The sequence below is a fragment of the Gymnogyps californianus genome, chromosome 1 (genome assembly GCF_018139145.2).
Source record: "Gymnogyps californianus isolate 813 chromosome 1, ASM1813914v2, whole genome shotgun sequence".
NCBI lineage: Eukaryota > Metazoa > Chordata > Aves > Accipitriformes > Cathartidae > Gymnogyps > Gymnogyps californianus.
This window is the reverse complement of record NC_059471.1, coordinates 157,381,505-157,396,738: the sequence shown is the minus strand read 5'-3', so window position 1 is coordinate 157,396,738 and position 15,234 is coordinate 157,381,505. Positions and strand designations below refer to the sequence as shown.

Sequence of the window (15,234 nt, the reverse complement as noted above, 5' to 3'; positions counted from 1 at the left end):
ATTTCCTTAATGTGAAGGGAAAAATTCCTGCTCTTTTCGTTGATTTGAACTGGGCCTTTCATCCATGCATCCACACTTGATTTTATATATGTTGACACTTAGACAAGTCACACACAGAACTCAAACATTTGCCTTGAACACCACGAACAATCTGCAAGAAAAACCATCACATTCAAACCCTTGCGTCCCCCAGCCCTGTCCTTAACTCCCTCAGGATCACCTCAGAGTTGATACATAATACATATGCATCAGCCCAAAAGGCTTGAGAGGAAAAAACTGTGCTGGAATGACATTCACACAAGGACAACTGCAGCAGCTTTGTGAGGCAGGATTTGATACAGTACATACCATAGTGCTGGCTTTGGGAAAAGTAACATGGATCTAATTTCTTCCAATTCTCTGAACCACTTTTAGAGTTAGTTACATGGTACAGTACAAGATAAACTACCTGTCACTTCTGAAAAGTAATGGAAACAATTTAAGGATTCAGAAATATGCTCACCCTATACAGAGATAAAATTGACATACTAGTTGCACCCAATCAACTATATAAATTTGTTCATAAAAAACACTGGGCATTTCTGCTCTATATGCTTTTTCTGAAAGGAAAAATAAAGTTTCAATTCACATTGACTTTATCTCTGAAAAAGTTAGACTTTAGCCAAGTCATGACACTTTTATATCTGTGAATACAGAGTGTCAATGCCATGAAAGTCAGTACACAGTTTCCCAATATTGATTCACAGTAACAAAAAAATTAAAAGCTTATAAAAACCTACATTGTAGAAATAGTAACTGTGGAGTAATAAATATTCTGATAAATTAAAGTTTAATAAGACATTACTGTTGACAGTGCCAGGTAATTTTTGCTTGAACACATTCAGAAGCATAGATTTTTATTTCTTAAGGTCAGCAAGTAGTTGTTGCAAAAAGCTACGCTCATACGTACTGCGATAGAAAAAGTTGCTCTTCTAATAAGCTTAATATTCACTAACTAGGAAGATTTTCAGCAGATACAAAGAGCAGTTTAACTCTCAACTTAAAGCAGTTCCAGACTACCAGCACCTTTGAGAAGGGGGACCAGAGTAAATTTGCTCACACTGATGATGCAGTCCCACAGAAGTCAATGAAAAGCTTGTAGTGACACCGACAAAAAGATACAGCACGCCCCCCTCGCAGGCACACGGCAGGGTTTCTGCCTGCAACTGGGGGATGGATTTCATTGCATGCAATTAAATGAGGGCCAGATTCTTGTGGCTGTCAAATGAACTCCATTTCTCTGTATCCCAAACAGAATAATTTAAAACCAGTATACAGGGTCCATCAAAGGAATGCCACACACCCACTGCTTTGCAGATCTCATTCCCCTTTATAAGCAGGGGAGAAAGCAAGGATCAGTTGCAAGATGGGAGATGGGAGACTGCTGCACTGATTTTCAAACAGAATCTTCCATCAAAACCAATGGTGAGCTTGTCTTCAGACATAAGGAAAAAAAACTCATGTGATCCGAGTTGTTCTGACATTTGAGCAAAGGTAGACATCAGCCTTCTGTAAGCAACAAGCAGCTATCAGTAATACAGTGCTGCATGTGTAAGTGAGAAGATCATGGACAGGAGGCAAGTCTGAGGATCTAACCTTTGTTAGGATCCACAGGAGAACAGCAGAAGTCTAAAACAGGAGATGAAAAACGGAGCAAAAACATTCTGTCTGCAGTGGGGGTGGGGGGAAATCAGGTTTAGAATAAGTTAGTATCATAAACCTGTCTCAGGTAAGACAAAGATAGTATTAATTATTCTACCTTTATGTGGTATTTTTCATCTTGAAGGATCCCAGCACATCGCCAGTCTGACCCCAGCCTAGCAGAGAAGCTCCTGCCTGCATTTACTGACACACAGTCCCCTGCTCACTGCAGCTGGGATGCCTACAGAAGAAAGCAAACACATCTGTGAAAGTGTAGGCGGGCTAAGGACTAGTGAGCGAACTGATTTCACAGGAAAGGCAGCAGACAAAACTATGATGGGCTGTCATATAACACCCCAAGACTGACCCACTGTACACAGACAGAAGATCCAGGAGCACAGAGCAATAATCAGCTTGCGCTCTGTTATCCAGATAGCACATGGCAGGAGAGTGAAGGGGGGAAATATTCTGAGCAAAGACTCGGGGAAAATCAGCAATACATCCAGCTATAGCAAACACTGCAGAATGTTTTTTTTCTTTTCAGAAAAGGCTGGACAGGCAACAGGAAAACACACTGAAGTCCCTGCTGCCATTTCCTCCCTCAGGAACAAACAGGCTCTCCAAACCCACAGACAAGCCACAAAAGCCAGGATCATCTCCAAAGTTTTCTTTACAGTGCTCCTGAGCACTGGAGAGCAGCACTGCCCACCTTCCCCCACCAACAACTGGTCGGGGAAACTAATTTGGGAGGATGGGTTCCCCAGCACATAGGCAATCTCTGCCAAAATTCAGACAATGCAAAGGTGCATTAACCGGACAGCACATTTACCACTGGCTTCCCAACAAAAAACGGGTATGGAGCCAAAAAGAACAAGGAGTAAAAAGCACCTGATCTCCTTCCAAGATGCTGGTATTTGAGATACAGTGCAAGGGACACAACATCACATTCTTTTGCAAAGATAAGGCTAAGCTCACCTTCCCTGCTTCAGGCTTCAGGTGTGTTTTTGTTGTTAGGGTTTTCTGTTTGTTTGTTTTTAAGAAAGGCTTCTGTTAACTATGTCATTTTCCTATTTATTTATCCCAAAGAAAAAAAACCTGCCAGCAGAAATTTGTTTTTCTAATGCTTCTAGCAAGAGATCCACATTCAGACCTCCTAAAATGGAAAATGCCCATCTAACAGATGAAGAGTTGTCTCGTCCCCAAGGGGGGTTGGACTCATCATTTGATGGCCTTCTAGCGTCTTTCCCCTTCTGTGTCATGCCTAAAATTGTTTGGAAAGCTCTGTAGGCAGAAAACAAGTCTCCTAAAATTCACCAAGAGAACCTGGAGGCTGAAGAAATTGCCAGATCGTTAATAAGGAGCTGACTCTTCTTGCAAAGAACTTAACCTTATTTTTCATCCAAAAGGTTTGGGTGGGAATTTTTCAGCTAATTCCAATTGCAAAGTGCCTATCTTAAAGAGCACTGCAAGCTACCAACACCAGTGACAGGTGGCAAGCCAGGGTATGCCAGACAGCTCTCTCCGGTAGCCATCCTAAGATACATACTCCAGCGCAGACAGGCGAAAACTTAAAACACCCTCCACAACAAAAGGAGTATCGGCCAAGGTTTTGAAAACTCTTGATACCTCCAGCCCCATCCCACCTGACATGCACTCTGCCCAGGATCCAGCTCCAGTGAATTTAGACGTACATGAAGAAGGGTTACTGACGTATCTTAAAATAAGGATATAATGCCTCAAAATGACCTGCTACCTGATGTATATCACATTGGCAGGTCTACTACCTCCCTCTTCCCCGACCCTTCAAGAACTCCACATTAATCTATCGCTTGCACCACCAAGATGGTAACACATACAATCACATAACAGATACCTGGTGAAAATAGCTGTTAAGCCTTACAAACTGTACATAAACCAAATGACCACACCCATATATGGGTATTGATTAGAGTTTGATAGGTTTCTAGCAGTTTCCACTACAGAAACAGCCCACAAAAAAAGCAGAATCAGTTATGATCAAAAAAGTACAATAAAGACGGACAGGTTGTCGTTGCGTTTATTTCCAGATCTACTCCACTCAGGCTAACAACCTAAATATGTGTCAAAGGGAAAATGGGTGCAGATTATCCTCCCGGTGATTTCACAGCATCGCATTCCCTCCTGAGTTTATGGTAAATCCTTTGAATTGTACTAAAATCTCAACCTATTTATAGTTTCACAATACCACGGATATAAATCCATAGTCTCCGGCAGTTAGCTACAGAGGATATTGAAAATTCTTGAAAGGCAATTCTTCTACATTCAAAAACTCAGAGAATATTTAATTTAATCTCTCACCTACTGCACGCTGAGTTTGTGTTCCAGCAGTATAATTCACCTGAAACAAGGTGAAATAATAACTCTTGACCAAATTTTCCGAATACATGTGCAAACTATGTTACCTGTGGAACACAACCAATGAAAATATCATACTTTTATTAAATTGGTGAAGCTGTGTTACAACCAACAATTCTGCATGGTGCCTTAAAGCCCTAAAAATAAAGCCTTCCCCAGGTCTGCTAAGGGCTGAGCACTCCTTGCGAAACAGTAAGCGTGGAGCAGACACAGCAGGAAAGAAAAAATATGCTAATTTTTCCAAGGAGTTGGCAGGTATTAACACAGATGGGCACCATACGAGAACACATTCATCAAGCAAATGATACCAACTTTGGAGGAGCAGACAGCTGATAGAAAAACGCCAAACAGGACTTGGCTTCACCACAGAACAGTAGATCTACTGATTCCTAATCCTATCAGCGCACTAAGCCTCTACCTTTTGATTCCAAAAACTTCAAGGAAAAATCATTTTTCATCAACTATGGTTTGGTAGCCACAAGAAGGGAAGGAAAGAGTCAAACTGAGCATGTCCTTTTTCTTTCTACCAAGCTGCAATTCCCTTATTTGCTACAGCTATGCCTGTAGCCACGACACTCGAGAGCTGGCAGGAGAGATTTACAGGTACGGCTGAGAAGACTCGCCTGCTGAGAAGCGTGGCCACTCTGCCAGCTACAGCTGTTCGTCTGCTAAGAGGTATCACTCCCTCTTACAAGCCTCACTCCTCCGCTCAGCTGTCAGATCCCTCCAAAAAGACACTGCAAGCGCAATTTCCACCTCATTTGTCAGGCAGGAAGGCGAAAAAGAAAGACAGACGGACAGATCAAAATTAATTCTTTTGCCATGCTGGATAAATTTCGCAGCCAAGCTGCACAAAGCAGTCTCACCGCAATCCACGACGGATCTGTGCACGCAGCAGACACCGCATGAAGTTTCCGTGGCCCGATCCCACCTTCGTGGGAATCGGCAGCCGACCTACGAGTGACTTCCATGGCAGCCAGTATTCGCTACCCCTAGTATAGCTCTATCCCTCGTGTCCACCGCGCTTGTAAACTGGAAAACTGAAGTCGCATTAGGTAGCAAAGAGTTTGGATCAGAGATGATTACGCCCCTGGATGCCACCCCGCAGCTGGGGTCCGTGCGGACGCCCGTACCCAGCCAGGAGCACCACCAGGAGCTCCTCACCCGCCCGAACACCCGGGGGTAAGGCAGGGCCGGGCAGAAGCGGCCCCGCTGCGGGCGCCCGGCTCCTCCGCGCCGCGGGCAGGGACGGCCCGGCCGGGCAGCCGCTCCCGCCGCTCCGGCCAACTTGGGCGAGCCGGCGCGAAGTTGCCCGCCGGCGGTGGCGGGTGCCCCTGGCCGGCCGCGGTGTCCCCGGCACCCCCAGAAACAAAAAGCAGCGAAGCCGAGGGCCCGCAGCCCCGGCGGCGGATGGGGGGTGAGGGGGGTGCGGGGCAGGGGTCCCCCTCTCGGCGGGGAGGGACCCGCGGGGGCCGGGCAGCTCCCGGCACCGCTCTCCGCTGCGGCGGGCTCGCCGGCCGGTGCCGTCCCTCGTCCCCGTTCCCCCCAAAAGCACGATATACGGCAGAAAACAATAAAATTTAAAAATAAAGCAACTTTCCTCCCTCCCGCGGGAAGTTTCCTGCAGGGGGCGAGGCGACCTTCCCGCGGCTGCCCCGGGCGGTGGCCGGGACGGGGCTGCCGGCCGGGCTGCAGGGCGCTGCGCCCGCCGCCGACCCCCGTGCCTGCCGCAGCGGCGCCGGGAGGCGAGAGCCGGGGCCGGCGGCAGCCGGCGAGGGCTCCCGGGGCGCCCGCCACCTGCGCCGGCGGGGAGCGGGGCCGGCGCCGAGCCGGGCGCTGCCTGCCCTCCGCGGTGCCGGTGCCGATGCCGGTGCGGGTTGCGGTGTCGGTGCGGTTGCGGTGCGGCGGTGCCGGTGCCCTACCTGGGTGCAACATACTTTGGAAATAGAAGATGACGAGGATGAAGGAGCCCACGGAAGTGACCAGGACCATCCTGCACACCCGGTTCATCCTCATTACTTCCAGCACCGCCGGCTTCATGGCGTTGTCCGGCGGCGCAGAGAGGGGCGGCGGAGCGCGCACGGCTGGCGCTGAGAGCCGCTCCGCGCCCGCGGCGCTCCGAGGTGCCGGGGACGAGCCGCCGCCGCCGCGCCGGAGGATGCCCGGGCGCCCGCGCCCCGCACCGGCGGGCGCTAATGCCTGCGCTGGGCGTGACCACGCCGCGCGCCAGGCGGAGGGGCGCTCTGCGCGGCGCGGGGGGGAGGCGGGCCAGGCGGGGAGCCGGGGCGGAGCCCGCCCCCCCCCCTCGCCAAGGGGAGAGATGGTCCCGCCCGGCGGCGGCGGCGGCGGCGGCGGCAGCGGGCGGGGACGTGCCGGGCTGCCTCGAGGGGCCGCAGCTGCCGCCGCGGGGCGCGCTCCGCGGGAGGAGGGGCGGGGCGTGCCGGGCGCGTGCGGGCGCCGCAAGGCCAACGGGCGTCGCCGGCGCTGAGGGAAGCGGCGGCCGCGGGGGAGCCCTCGGACCCGTCCCGGCCCCGGTCGTCTTGGCAGGCGGCGGCCGGGGGCTGCTGTCCTTGCGGCCCCTCTGCCTGTGAACTTGACCCCCTCTGGGTCACTCCCGCCCTCCTCAGGGGCTTTGGGTCCGTCAGCCCGGCGGCGGGGCGGCGAGGAGCGGGCCGCCACCGTGTGCTGGCCGCCTTCCGGCCCGCCGTCGCTCCGCGCGAAGGAGGCTATCCCCCGAGCCCCGTTTGTGGAGAGAAATTCTCTTCTCCCACTTTTTCTTTTTTTTTTGTGTGTGGTGCCTGTCGCTCTGTTAATCCTAAATGGCTTCTTCCAGATCTTCTCTCGCTTTAGTGTTACATAAGACATTATTTTATAGCCAGTCTTCCAGGTCGTTTCTTCTTCCGTGTTGCGCTGTCCCGACCGGTAGCTGTTAATATTTATAACCCGTGTAAAAACTGAATCATCCCTAATGAAAACAGTGCCACCTGGCATGCCAGAAATTAAAGGGTTTTTTAAGTGCGAGACTTTAAGTTCCCTGAATTAACCGACTGGTTGCTCATTTGTATGTGGAACACAAAAGGTTCTTCCCCCACGATTCCCCCACCGAAGTCTACCTCTCAGTAGTCGGAGAGCAACGACAGGCAATGAGATACGAGACCGTACGTGGGAGGAATGCAGAAGAGCTTAGCGCAACAGAACAAAAGGCATCTGCCTTGTCCACGCGTGCATCGGGGTTTGGGATGCCTGGGGCTTCTGGTGAGCCAGGGCTGCGTGAGCAACTGCAGGTCAGCTAAGTCCTGAACTAGGTTTCTAACATTAACCACACAGCAGAGCTCCCAAACTGGGACTATCCACTTGCTCTGAACTAGACGGGTGTTGAAATGTACATTGCTGAATGAAATCCGCTTCTTAGCAATAGACCATTTATCCTTGCACTGTGTTAACTGTTCTGTTTGTTCCTCTGATGCACCCAAATAGTGGTTTGCTATTGCTTTTCTTTTTGCTACAGTGAAAATCATTTTGCTGATGCTGATACCATCTTCATGTGTAAAAGGATTTTTTCCCCTCAGATTTCTGTCTGTTCTTCCGATGTGGTTGTGGGGAGGGGTTTTTAAAATTAAAATAGCCCTAAACAGACCCAGCCCAAAGCTGGGAAGCAAGTGGGGTAAAACAGATTTTAAGCTAAAAAAACCAAGCAAACAACAAAACTGCAAAAAACCTCAACCAACAAAGCTAAAAGGTATGAGTATTCCTTCCTGCGTAATCGTGACAGAAACATCTAAAGTCATCAGGGGTTTCCATTCAGACTTTCCAAAAGCCAATTAAAAGGATTTTACCTCAAGGATAAACCAATAATTAGGTAGACATTTGTAACACAGTAGATTATTTAGGCTTGGCCTAGAGTTCCTTTTATTAGAAATAGTTTCCATTGTTCATTAAGGTTTTACACAATATTTTGCTTACTTTCTGTAGATTTTTCCCGGGGTTTTTGTTTAGCAGTTTTGATATGCAGTGACCATTTTCTAGTCTTCCTAATGCAAAGGAAACTTTAAATTGATTTTTCTCTTTTAAATCCAAACCTCAAATATAACACAAAAGTGTTCTATGAAAAACACTAGATAAAGAGAAGTACTAATATGTAACGCATCAAAGTGGCGAATCTTTTAAGTCAGTCAGCAAAAGTCAACCAGCAGCACAGCCTGGCATTTCAGCGTCCACCCGTCAATACATACGCTGCAGCACAACAGCAACTGCAGTATTTTAACAGAAAGAACTGGAGTGTAGCCAGGAATCTGGGTAAGACATCGAGGGGTGAGGCCAAAAGCCTAGAACTCAATACGCAGTCAGGTAACACAAGAAGAGAAATGCTTTATGCTGCTAGAGAAAGTGGTCAGTTGCTGCTCAGTGTGGCTTAACAACAACAGTTACTCTCTTTTTCTGAGCATCATCCTCTGATGGAACGATGGAGCTTTTTAAAGCAGCAGGAAGAAAATCACCAGCTGTGTTGCCATTTACTATTAAAAGAACATTATAAAGCAATACCTTCATTACGGACATTGGTGATGACAAACTTAACATCCACCCGCATGCTTGCAGCATCTCCGCAAATTTCAATCTACGACAACCTTTCTAATGTCTGGTGAGTCAGGACAATGAAATGCAGCAGCCTATTTTTTAGAGATTGAGACAGCTGTGCTTTCGTTTTCCTACAGAAAAGAGCATAACAGAGGGAACACAAGGAAACGCAGTTGTCTTTCCAGACAGGTGCCAAGTTATAGAATAGGTACGCGAACAGCTCAGGCACTTCTTCTAAAGCATACCTCTGAGTGGAAACTTCAGCAGCTGCAGAGCAGTAGGGAGTCCAGATAGTACTGTAGGTATGATCACCTACTATTCCCATGATAATAACCAGCGTTCAGTATCTCTGAATAAAAATAGTCTCGTCATGCAAGAGGCTTCTTGAAAGAAAGACTTATTAAGAGATCAAGAACCAGATGCCAGTGACATCAAAAGAAGTCCGGACAGTGTTTTGTAGGTTATTTTGTATTAAAAAAAAGCTTTACAAAAAACCCAAACAAACAAAACCACCCACATCACTATTTATTGATAAAGCTGTAAAAATAACAGAACTGCAGTTGAAAAACAGCACAGACAGAAGAAATACAGTGTGTAGTAAACTCAGGGTGCAATTTATCAAAAAATGGCAAGCAGGCTAATATCGAAGAGTATGTTGAAATGTGAAACAGAAAACCATTAGAAAATAGAGGTATCTGTGAGACACATGTAGGTGTCTGTGCAACTTTTCATCTGTAATGAAAGAGTCTCAGAAAAAGTTACCGTGTTTGATTAGCTTCATCCTCTTAAAAACAGGTGAAATTTTTAGAGAATGTCTTCAAGGGGGGGGCAACTAGTATTATTGAAGGAATATGCACAAGCTTTTAGGCATGTAAGACACCTTCAGATCTGAAACAGAAACAACAAATTTCAGGCTGTTTGTCTGTCCTTAGACCATTATGATTCCAGTCCCATCACGACTCTTACCACCATAGGGTGAAGCAGTCTAGTTAGGTGGATCAGAAAAATCTTCTGGACCTGTCTTCTGGTTGTATTCTGTGGGGATAGTTTTTAACTTCCTCTGCCTAAAACAGCCATACCGTAAAGAGACCAGGTCTTGGTTTTTGTCCCCCAAAGAAAAAGCACATTGCTTTAATGATTCCAGCCAGTCAGTTGACCTTTCATTTGACCAGCTGCCCTAAACTGTGCTGTCTGACGGTAGAAAGTCAAACAAAAAAAAGACACATGCTAATGGTCAGGCATCCCCCTACCTCATACCTTGTAGGGCCCTGTAGTGCAACCTAGGATTGCCTGTCAGTCAAAATGTGTCTAGCAATGTTATTCTATTAATATATGATAACAGTCTTTTAAGATACTGGTTCTGATCCCATTAAAAAAAGTCACTGAGAACCTCCCTACCCCAGCTGATTTCAGTGGAAGTAGGACAAAGCTCATTTACCTACACAGATTTCTCAGTCAGCAATTCACTGTACGCATGAATAAAAGGCCACCCACCTCCAGGAAGCTACCACCATAGAAAATTGAAAGATAATCCTTTCTGGAGCTAAGCAGATGTCTTGCCCCCTTCCTCTTCCCTCCAAATAAGAAAACCCCCGCACCTAACATGTTCCCAAAGCTGAAGAATCTGCTGCCTTTCTGAAATACCTTGTCCGGCATCTTGCATTTTCTATGGTGATGACTTAGGTAATGCCTTAATGCCTTTATACCCTGTGCAACCTGAAGTACTGAATTAGAAAGAAAGCTCACATTCTTGCAGTACCTAACTCTTGGTTCCAGGTAGATCTCCAGTGTCCTTTTCCAGGAATATACAGGTTATCTTTTTTTTCAGATTTTAAAATACTTTGTACTAGATGTCACTCTGCTGCCCAGCCAGCTTCCTCCTATATTTCAGAGAGGATTTCATATGTCTTCATTCTAGACGGAACAAGTTTATGGCTTCTTGGACTGCATGCCTCCCAGGTAATGCAAACAAGACTGATGAGAGGCAGTATTTCTAAGAATGCAATGTGTATTATCTGAACGGTCATATCTGAAAGGCATTGTCGTCTTCACCTCCCCTGTACTGATAGACCACAGGTTAGTTTTGTGCTTTATTTGTTCGTTAATGAATTACAGCTTCCTCTCTTCCTCACAAAACTCATTAGTAGTTTTGTCCTGTGATGGGAGCAGATTCTTCCCTTCTCTGAGGAGAGTTTGAGAAGCCGGGGAGCAGGACAGCATTTCCAGGGCTAAATATGGAATCACTCCCATCTCCAAAATGCATGTGGTACCTTTATTATTATCTATTAGTAACCTTTATTATTACTTTTACTACTTACCTAATTATTAATATTATCCTCAATAGAAAAACATCCAGGCAAGCTTTAGGAAGCTCCCCTCTAGTGCAGACCCTTGCAGGAAACATTTTTGCCAGAATGGTACATACCTGGTCTGCAAGCACACTAAACTGTGCTGCTAATGTCAGTTTGCTGACAAGACTAGATGAACATGCTTGTGTCTCTTAAAGAACAATGATGTACATTTAAATGACTTGACAATGCTGACAAAAGTTTCTGTTGTAGAACTGGCTTGATTTAAAGGTGGCAGAATACAGGATCATGGTTAAGTTAAACAAGGTACATGAAAGGACAAGCATACATTTGGCTTAACTAAATTCATAAGGAGAAGCAATATATGATGTATTTCAAGATTAAAGTAGGACCTACAAGCAAAATCTGTGGTTGATGCAAGACCGCTGGGATATTAATTGCAAAGCTCTTAGTTAAAAGACTTGGAGGAGATAGGCATAGAAGTGTCGTGGTTTAACCCCAGTCAGCAATTTTTTAAGCTTTGAAGGGTGCAATTTCTAGAGGTGATGGATGCTTACACCTCTGCCCACTGTGATCAACAGCTGTAGTGGATCAAACGCAGTGGTCCAACACTGTCCAGGACAACGTCACTGGCTTCAGAGGAAACATCAGTAAGCCCTGCAACAGGTAGCAGTGGTGAAGTCTGCCAAAAGACTGACATTTGCTTGTGCCATTTATTAGCTAGAGCTTGGCTTTTGTCCTACAATGCAAATGGCTGCACTTGGGGAACACCCCCCCCCACCCCCCCACCCCCGAAAATCAAATCCAAGAAAAATTCCAATGCATCCCATCACCACAGCTACAACCAGAGCAGCCAGCACAAATTCCTGGGCAAAGCAGACACTAAAATATTTGCCAAGTTCCACTGAAGTTCAGCTCTCTTTTTTTTCACCCTATGTGCACTTCCTTTGCATTTTTTCCCATTGCTAGTTAAGGACACTTTTTATGAGGTGAAATTATTGGAGTAAAACTTAACAAATGTAAAGGCCAAGGCAGCTGCAAGGCAAACTGTTCTGCCCATGCAAATTCCCCTTGTATTGAGTTAGTTGCCTTTGTTAAAAGGACTTTTAAATGGACAAGTATTTTCCCCAGAAATATTGGTGCACCCTTAAGCTGCACTGAAATTCAGATCTCTTTTTCGACTGACCTTAGGGCATCATCTGAAGTGTGACTCAGAGCACATAGAGGCTGAAATAAGAACGAATTACTGGCTTTTCATAGGGTTGCTCATCCTAATTCTATTCTCGGACACCAGGGATTACTCATTCTCTTCAGAACATATTCCTGGCATCCTGCTATACTGCTCATTAGACACAAGGGTCTCAGAATAAAACCTAGTAGCCAGGAAGGCAGGATGCTGTAGCCGTTGGCTAGCAGAAGCAGCACACCACCACATCAGTACAAACCGCATATACTTTACAAAACATAAGCATGCTTGCTCCATTCACCCTGCAGCACTTTCTCCGCTAAAATCCAAGCAAGCTACTTTCAGGAGCAAATTAATTTGTCTCCAAGAGTTGGAGTGGCTTATGTGTTACTCTGGGGGAAAAAAATCCAGCTGAACAGAAACAACCACACATACTTAAAGAAGAAAAACCATCTTTGCAGAAGTGAAGAGAATTGTAGGAGAAATTGGGGGGGGGGGGGGAGGAACAAGGAAAAGATCTACCCCACCCAAAAAAAGAAAAAGGAAACTGGAAAAACAGTTACTTATATTGTCGCCATTCTACATTTTGAATTAAAGACCATCATCTCCTGTGTTTAGGGATTTTAAAAGTGCCTTAACATGATTGTTTGGCTTTTCTGAAACAGTCTCTAATTATTTCTGATGATGTAAATAAATTGCTGGTATTTTCTTTCAAAACCATTATTATTGTCACTTCTGGGGTAGATCCATCTCACCAACTCTTACATTCCATCCCGCTGGTCTCCAGCTGGTCAAATGTCAATACGTGGCTAGTCAACAGAAAGGAACACACATTTACATGACACAATTCATTAGCCCTATTTTGGACATCTAAAGTGCAATGAGATAAATCATGCCCTGAAAGTGCCCATCAACTGAAAAGCTCCTGGATGTCTAGCTCTGCTACAGACACCTATATTGTACATGTGGAAAGTTAGGTGAAACAAATCCCAACACAGGTTTCTAAGTCTCTTTTTGTTTTGAAGGAAATGCTGCCAAATCTCATATTTTCTGCACTCTAATGTTCAGCACTCTATGCTGTTTTCTTGTCACCTCCCTTACAAAATACCTTGCAGTCAAAAATGGGAGCCGCATTCTTCATTGACACTTGAGCATGTTAATTTCGGTAGAGGTTCTTTTAGGTCAATAATATGTCCTCTCTTTTCCTATATTTTTTCTACACAAAAAAATCCAACTAGATACAAATATAAACATTTTCCTTTAGGAAATGTTTCCCATTTAACGTTTTAACCCTATCTCAAAATTCAGTACTTTCATACAAGATTTTAGTTCATTATGATTGCCAGAAAATCCTTTTTTCTTTCTTTTTTTTTTTCTTTTATGCTAAAACTGAAGATAAACACATGTCCTCTTTACCTGAAACTTATTCAGAAGACCATTTTAAGTCAACAGATGCTGGGAAAATCCTTTGTTATTTTTCAGGGGTGAAACAAGTTCTGTGCAGTTTTTCATTCCAGTTTACATGTATAACTACTACATGTTCAATTTACGCACATATTTGATTTAAATGTATGCTTAAAGTCCTTAGGACTTACGTGTGTTGAAGATTTTCCAAAATCAACAGCAAGTCAATATAGTCTTAAGTGGAAAGTCACATACCTCTTACGTTGTTATGCTTTTCCTATGTCTCATTCCTCCAACATTTGCACTAGGAGAAAAAAAATCCACTGAAGCTGGTAGAAGTACAGGTGTAAAAAACAGATCCAAGGTTGAAAACAAGTTTTTTGTGCCCAAAGGACAATTGCACTACTGAAAATCATCAGACTGAACAGGAGAGGCAGCAATTCGTACTCGCAAGTAGGACTTTTCTCACTGTCTAAGCTACAGTGACCTTAGGCTTGGGAAGCGCTATGAGGTGCTTAACTGAAAAGCACTATGGGATTATAAGGAGCAGTTTAGAAACACATCTAAAAGAAAAGCATTTTCTAGAGCTAATTAAATGCTAGTTTTTTTCTCTTTCACCATCCCTCCTCAATTAAAAGGTGTGACTTCAGGGACTCTTTCTATTTAAAGGATGTCTAGGTGATATTACAGGAGAGGGAACAGAGATAATAAATCACACAGCAGCTGTTGAAATAATATTATCCAACCTGTAAAGACATTTTTCCAATCACTTCACACATTTGTCACTCCACCAGTATTGCATCTGTATAATGAGTTACGCCTTACCTTTCCCCTCTGGTATGGCTCCCCATTCTTATGAACCACCTACACTGGAGTTACGATTCCAACTGCGCTATGAAGTCTCTATGAAGGAGAACATGACTAAGCTCCAGCAAAGAGAATCTATAAACCCTGTTGATAGCTGACTATGGAGAATCACGGCTTACATGCTGTGCTGGTTTTGGCTGAGATAGAGTTAATTTTCTTTCTTCACAGTAGCTGGTATGGGGCTATGTTTTGGATTTGTGCTGGAAACAGTGTTGATAACACAGGGATGTTTTCCTTATTGCTGAGCAGTGCTGACACAGAGTCAAGGCCTGTTCTGCTTCTCACACCACCCCACCAGCGAGGAGGCTGGGGGTGCACAAGAAGTTGGGAGGGGACACAGCCGGGACAGCTGACCCCAGCTGATCAAAGGGATATTCCAGACCATAGGATGTCATGCTCAGCATATAAAGCTGGGGGAAGAAGAAGGAAGGGGGGGACGTTGAGAGTGATGGCGTTTGTCTTCCCAAGTAACCGTTACACATGATGGAGCCCTGCTTTCATGGAGATGGCTGAACACCTGCCTGCCGATGGAAGTGGCGAATGAATTCCTTGTTTTGCTTTGCTTGCACGCTTGGCTTTTGCTTTACCTATTAAACTGTCTTTATCTCAACCCACAAGTTTTCTGACTTTTACTCTTCTGATTCTCTCCCCCATCCCACGGGGGGGGGGGGGGGGGGGAGTGAGCGAGCAGCTGCGTGGTGCTTAGTTGCTGGCTGGGGTTAAATCACGACACATGATGAAGCATATCTTGACCTAAGGAAAAGAAAAGGTTTGAGTTTACCACTAGTTTAACCGTATTAAGAAAAATTAGCACAATTA

At 45.5% G+C, this 15,234-nt stretch overlaps 1 protein-coding gene across 2 annotated transcripts in view; it reads right to left on the bottom strand.

Annotated features, from left to right (window-relative positions):
• CHST11 (carbohydrate sulfotransferase 11) overlaps window positions 1–6,114 on the bottom strand; it is a 175,254-nt gene extending 169,140 nt beyond the window's left edge. Inside the window, exon 1 of one of the 2 annotated variants that reach the window (XM_050915101.1) lies at window positions 5,997–6,114. In XM_050915101.1, coding sequence (XP_050771058.1) covers window positions 5,997–6,114 — 118 coding nt within the window. The remainder of the gene's footprint in view (window positions 1–5,996) is intronic. The other variant, XM_050915102.1, reaches the window with a different exon arrangement.
• Window positions 6,115–15,234: the final 9,120 nt, after the last annotated feature.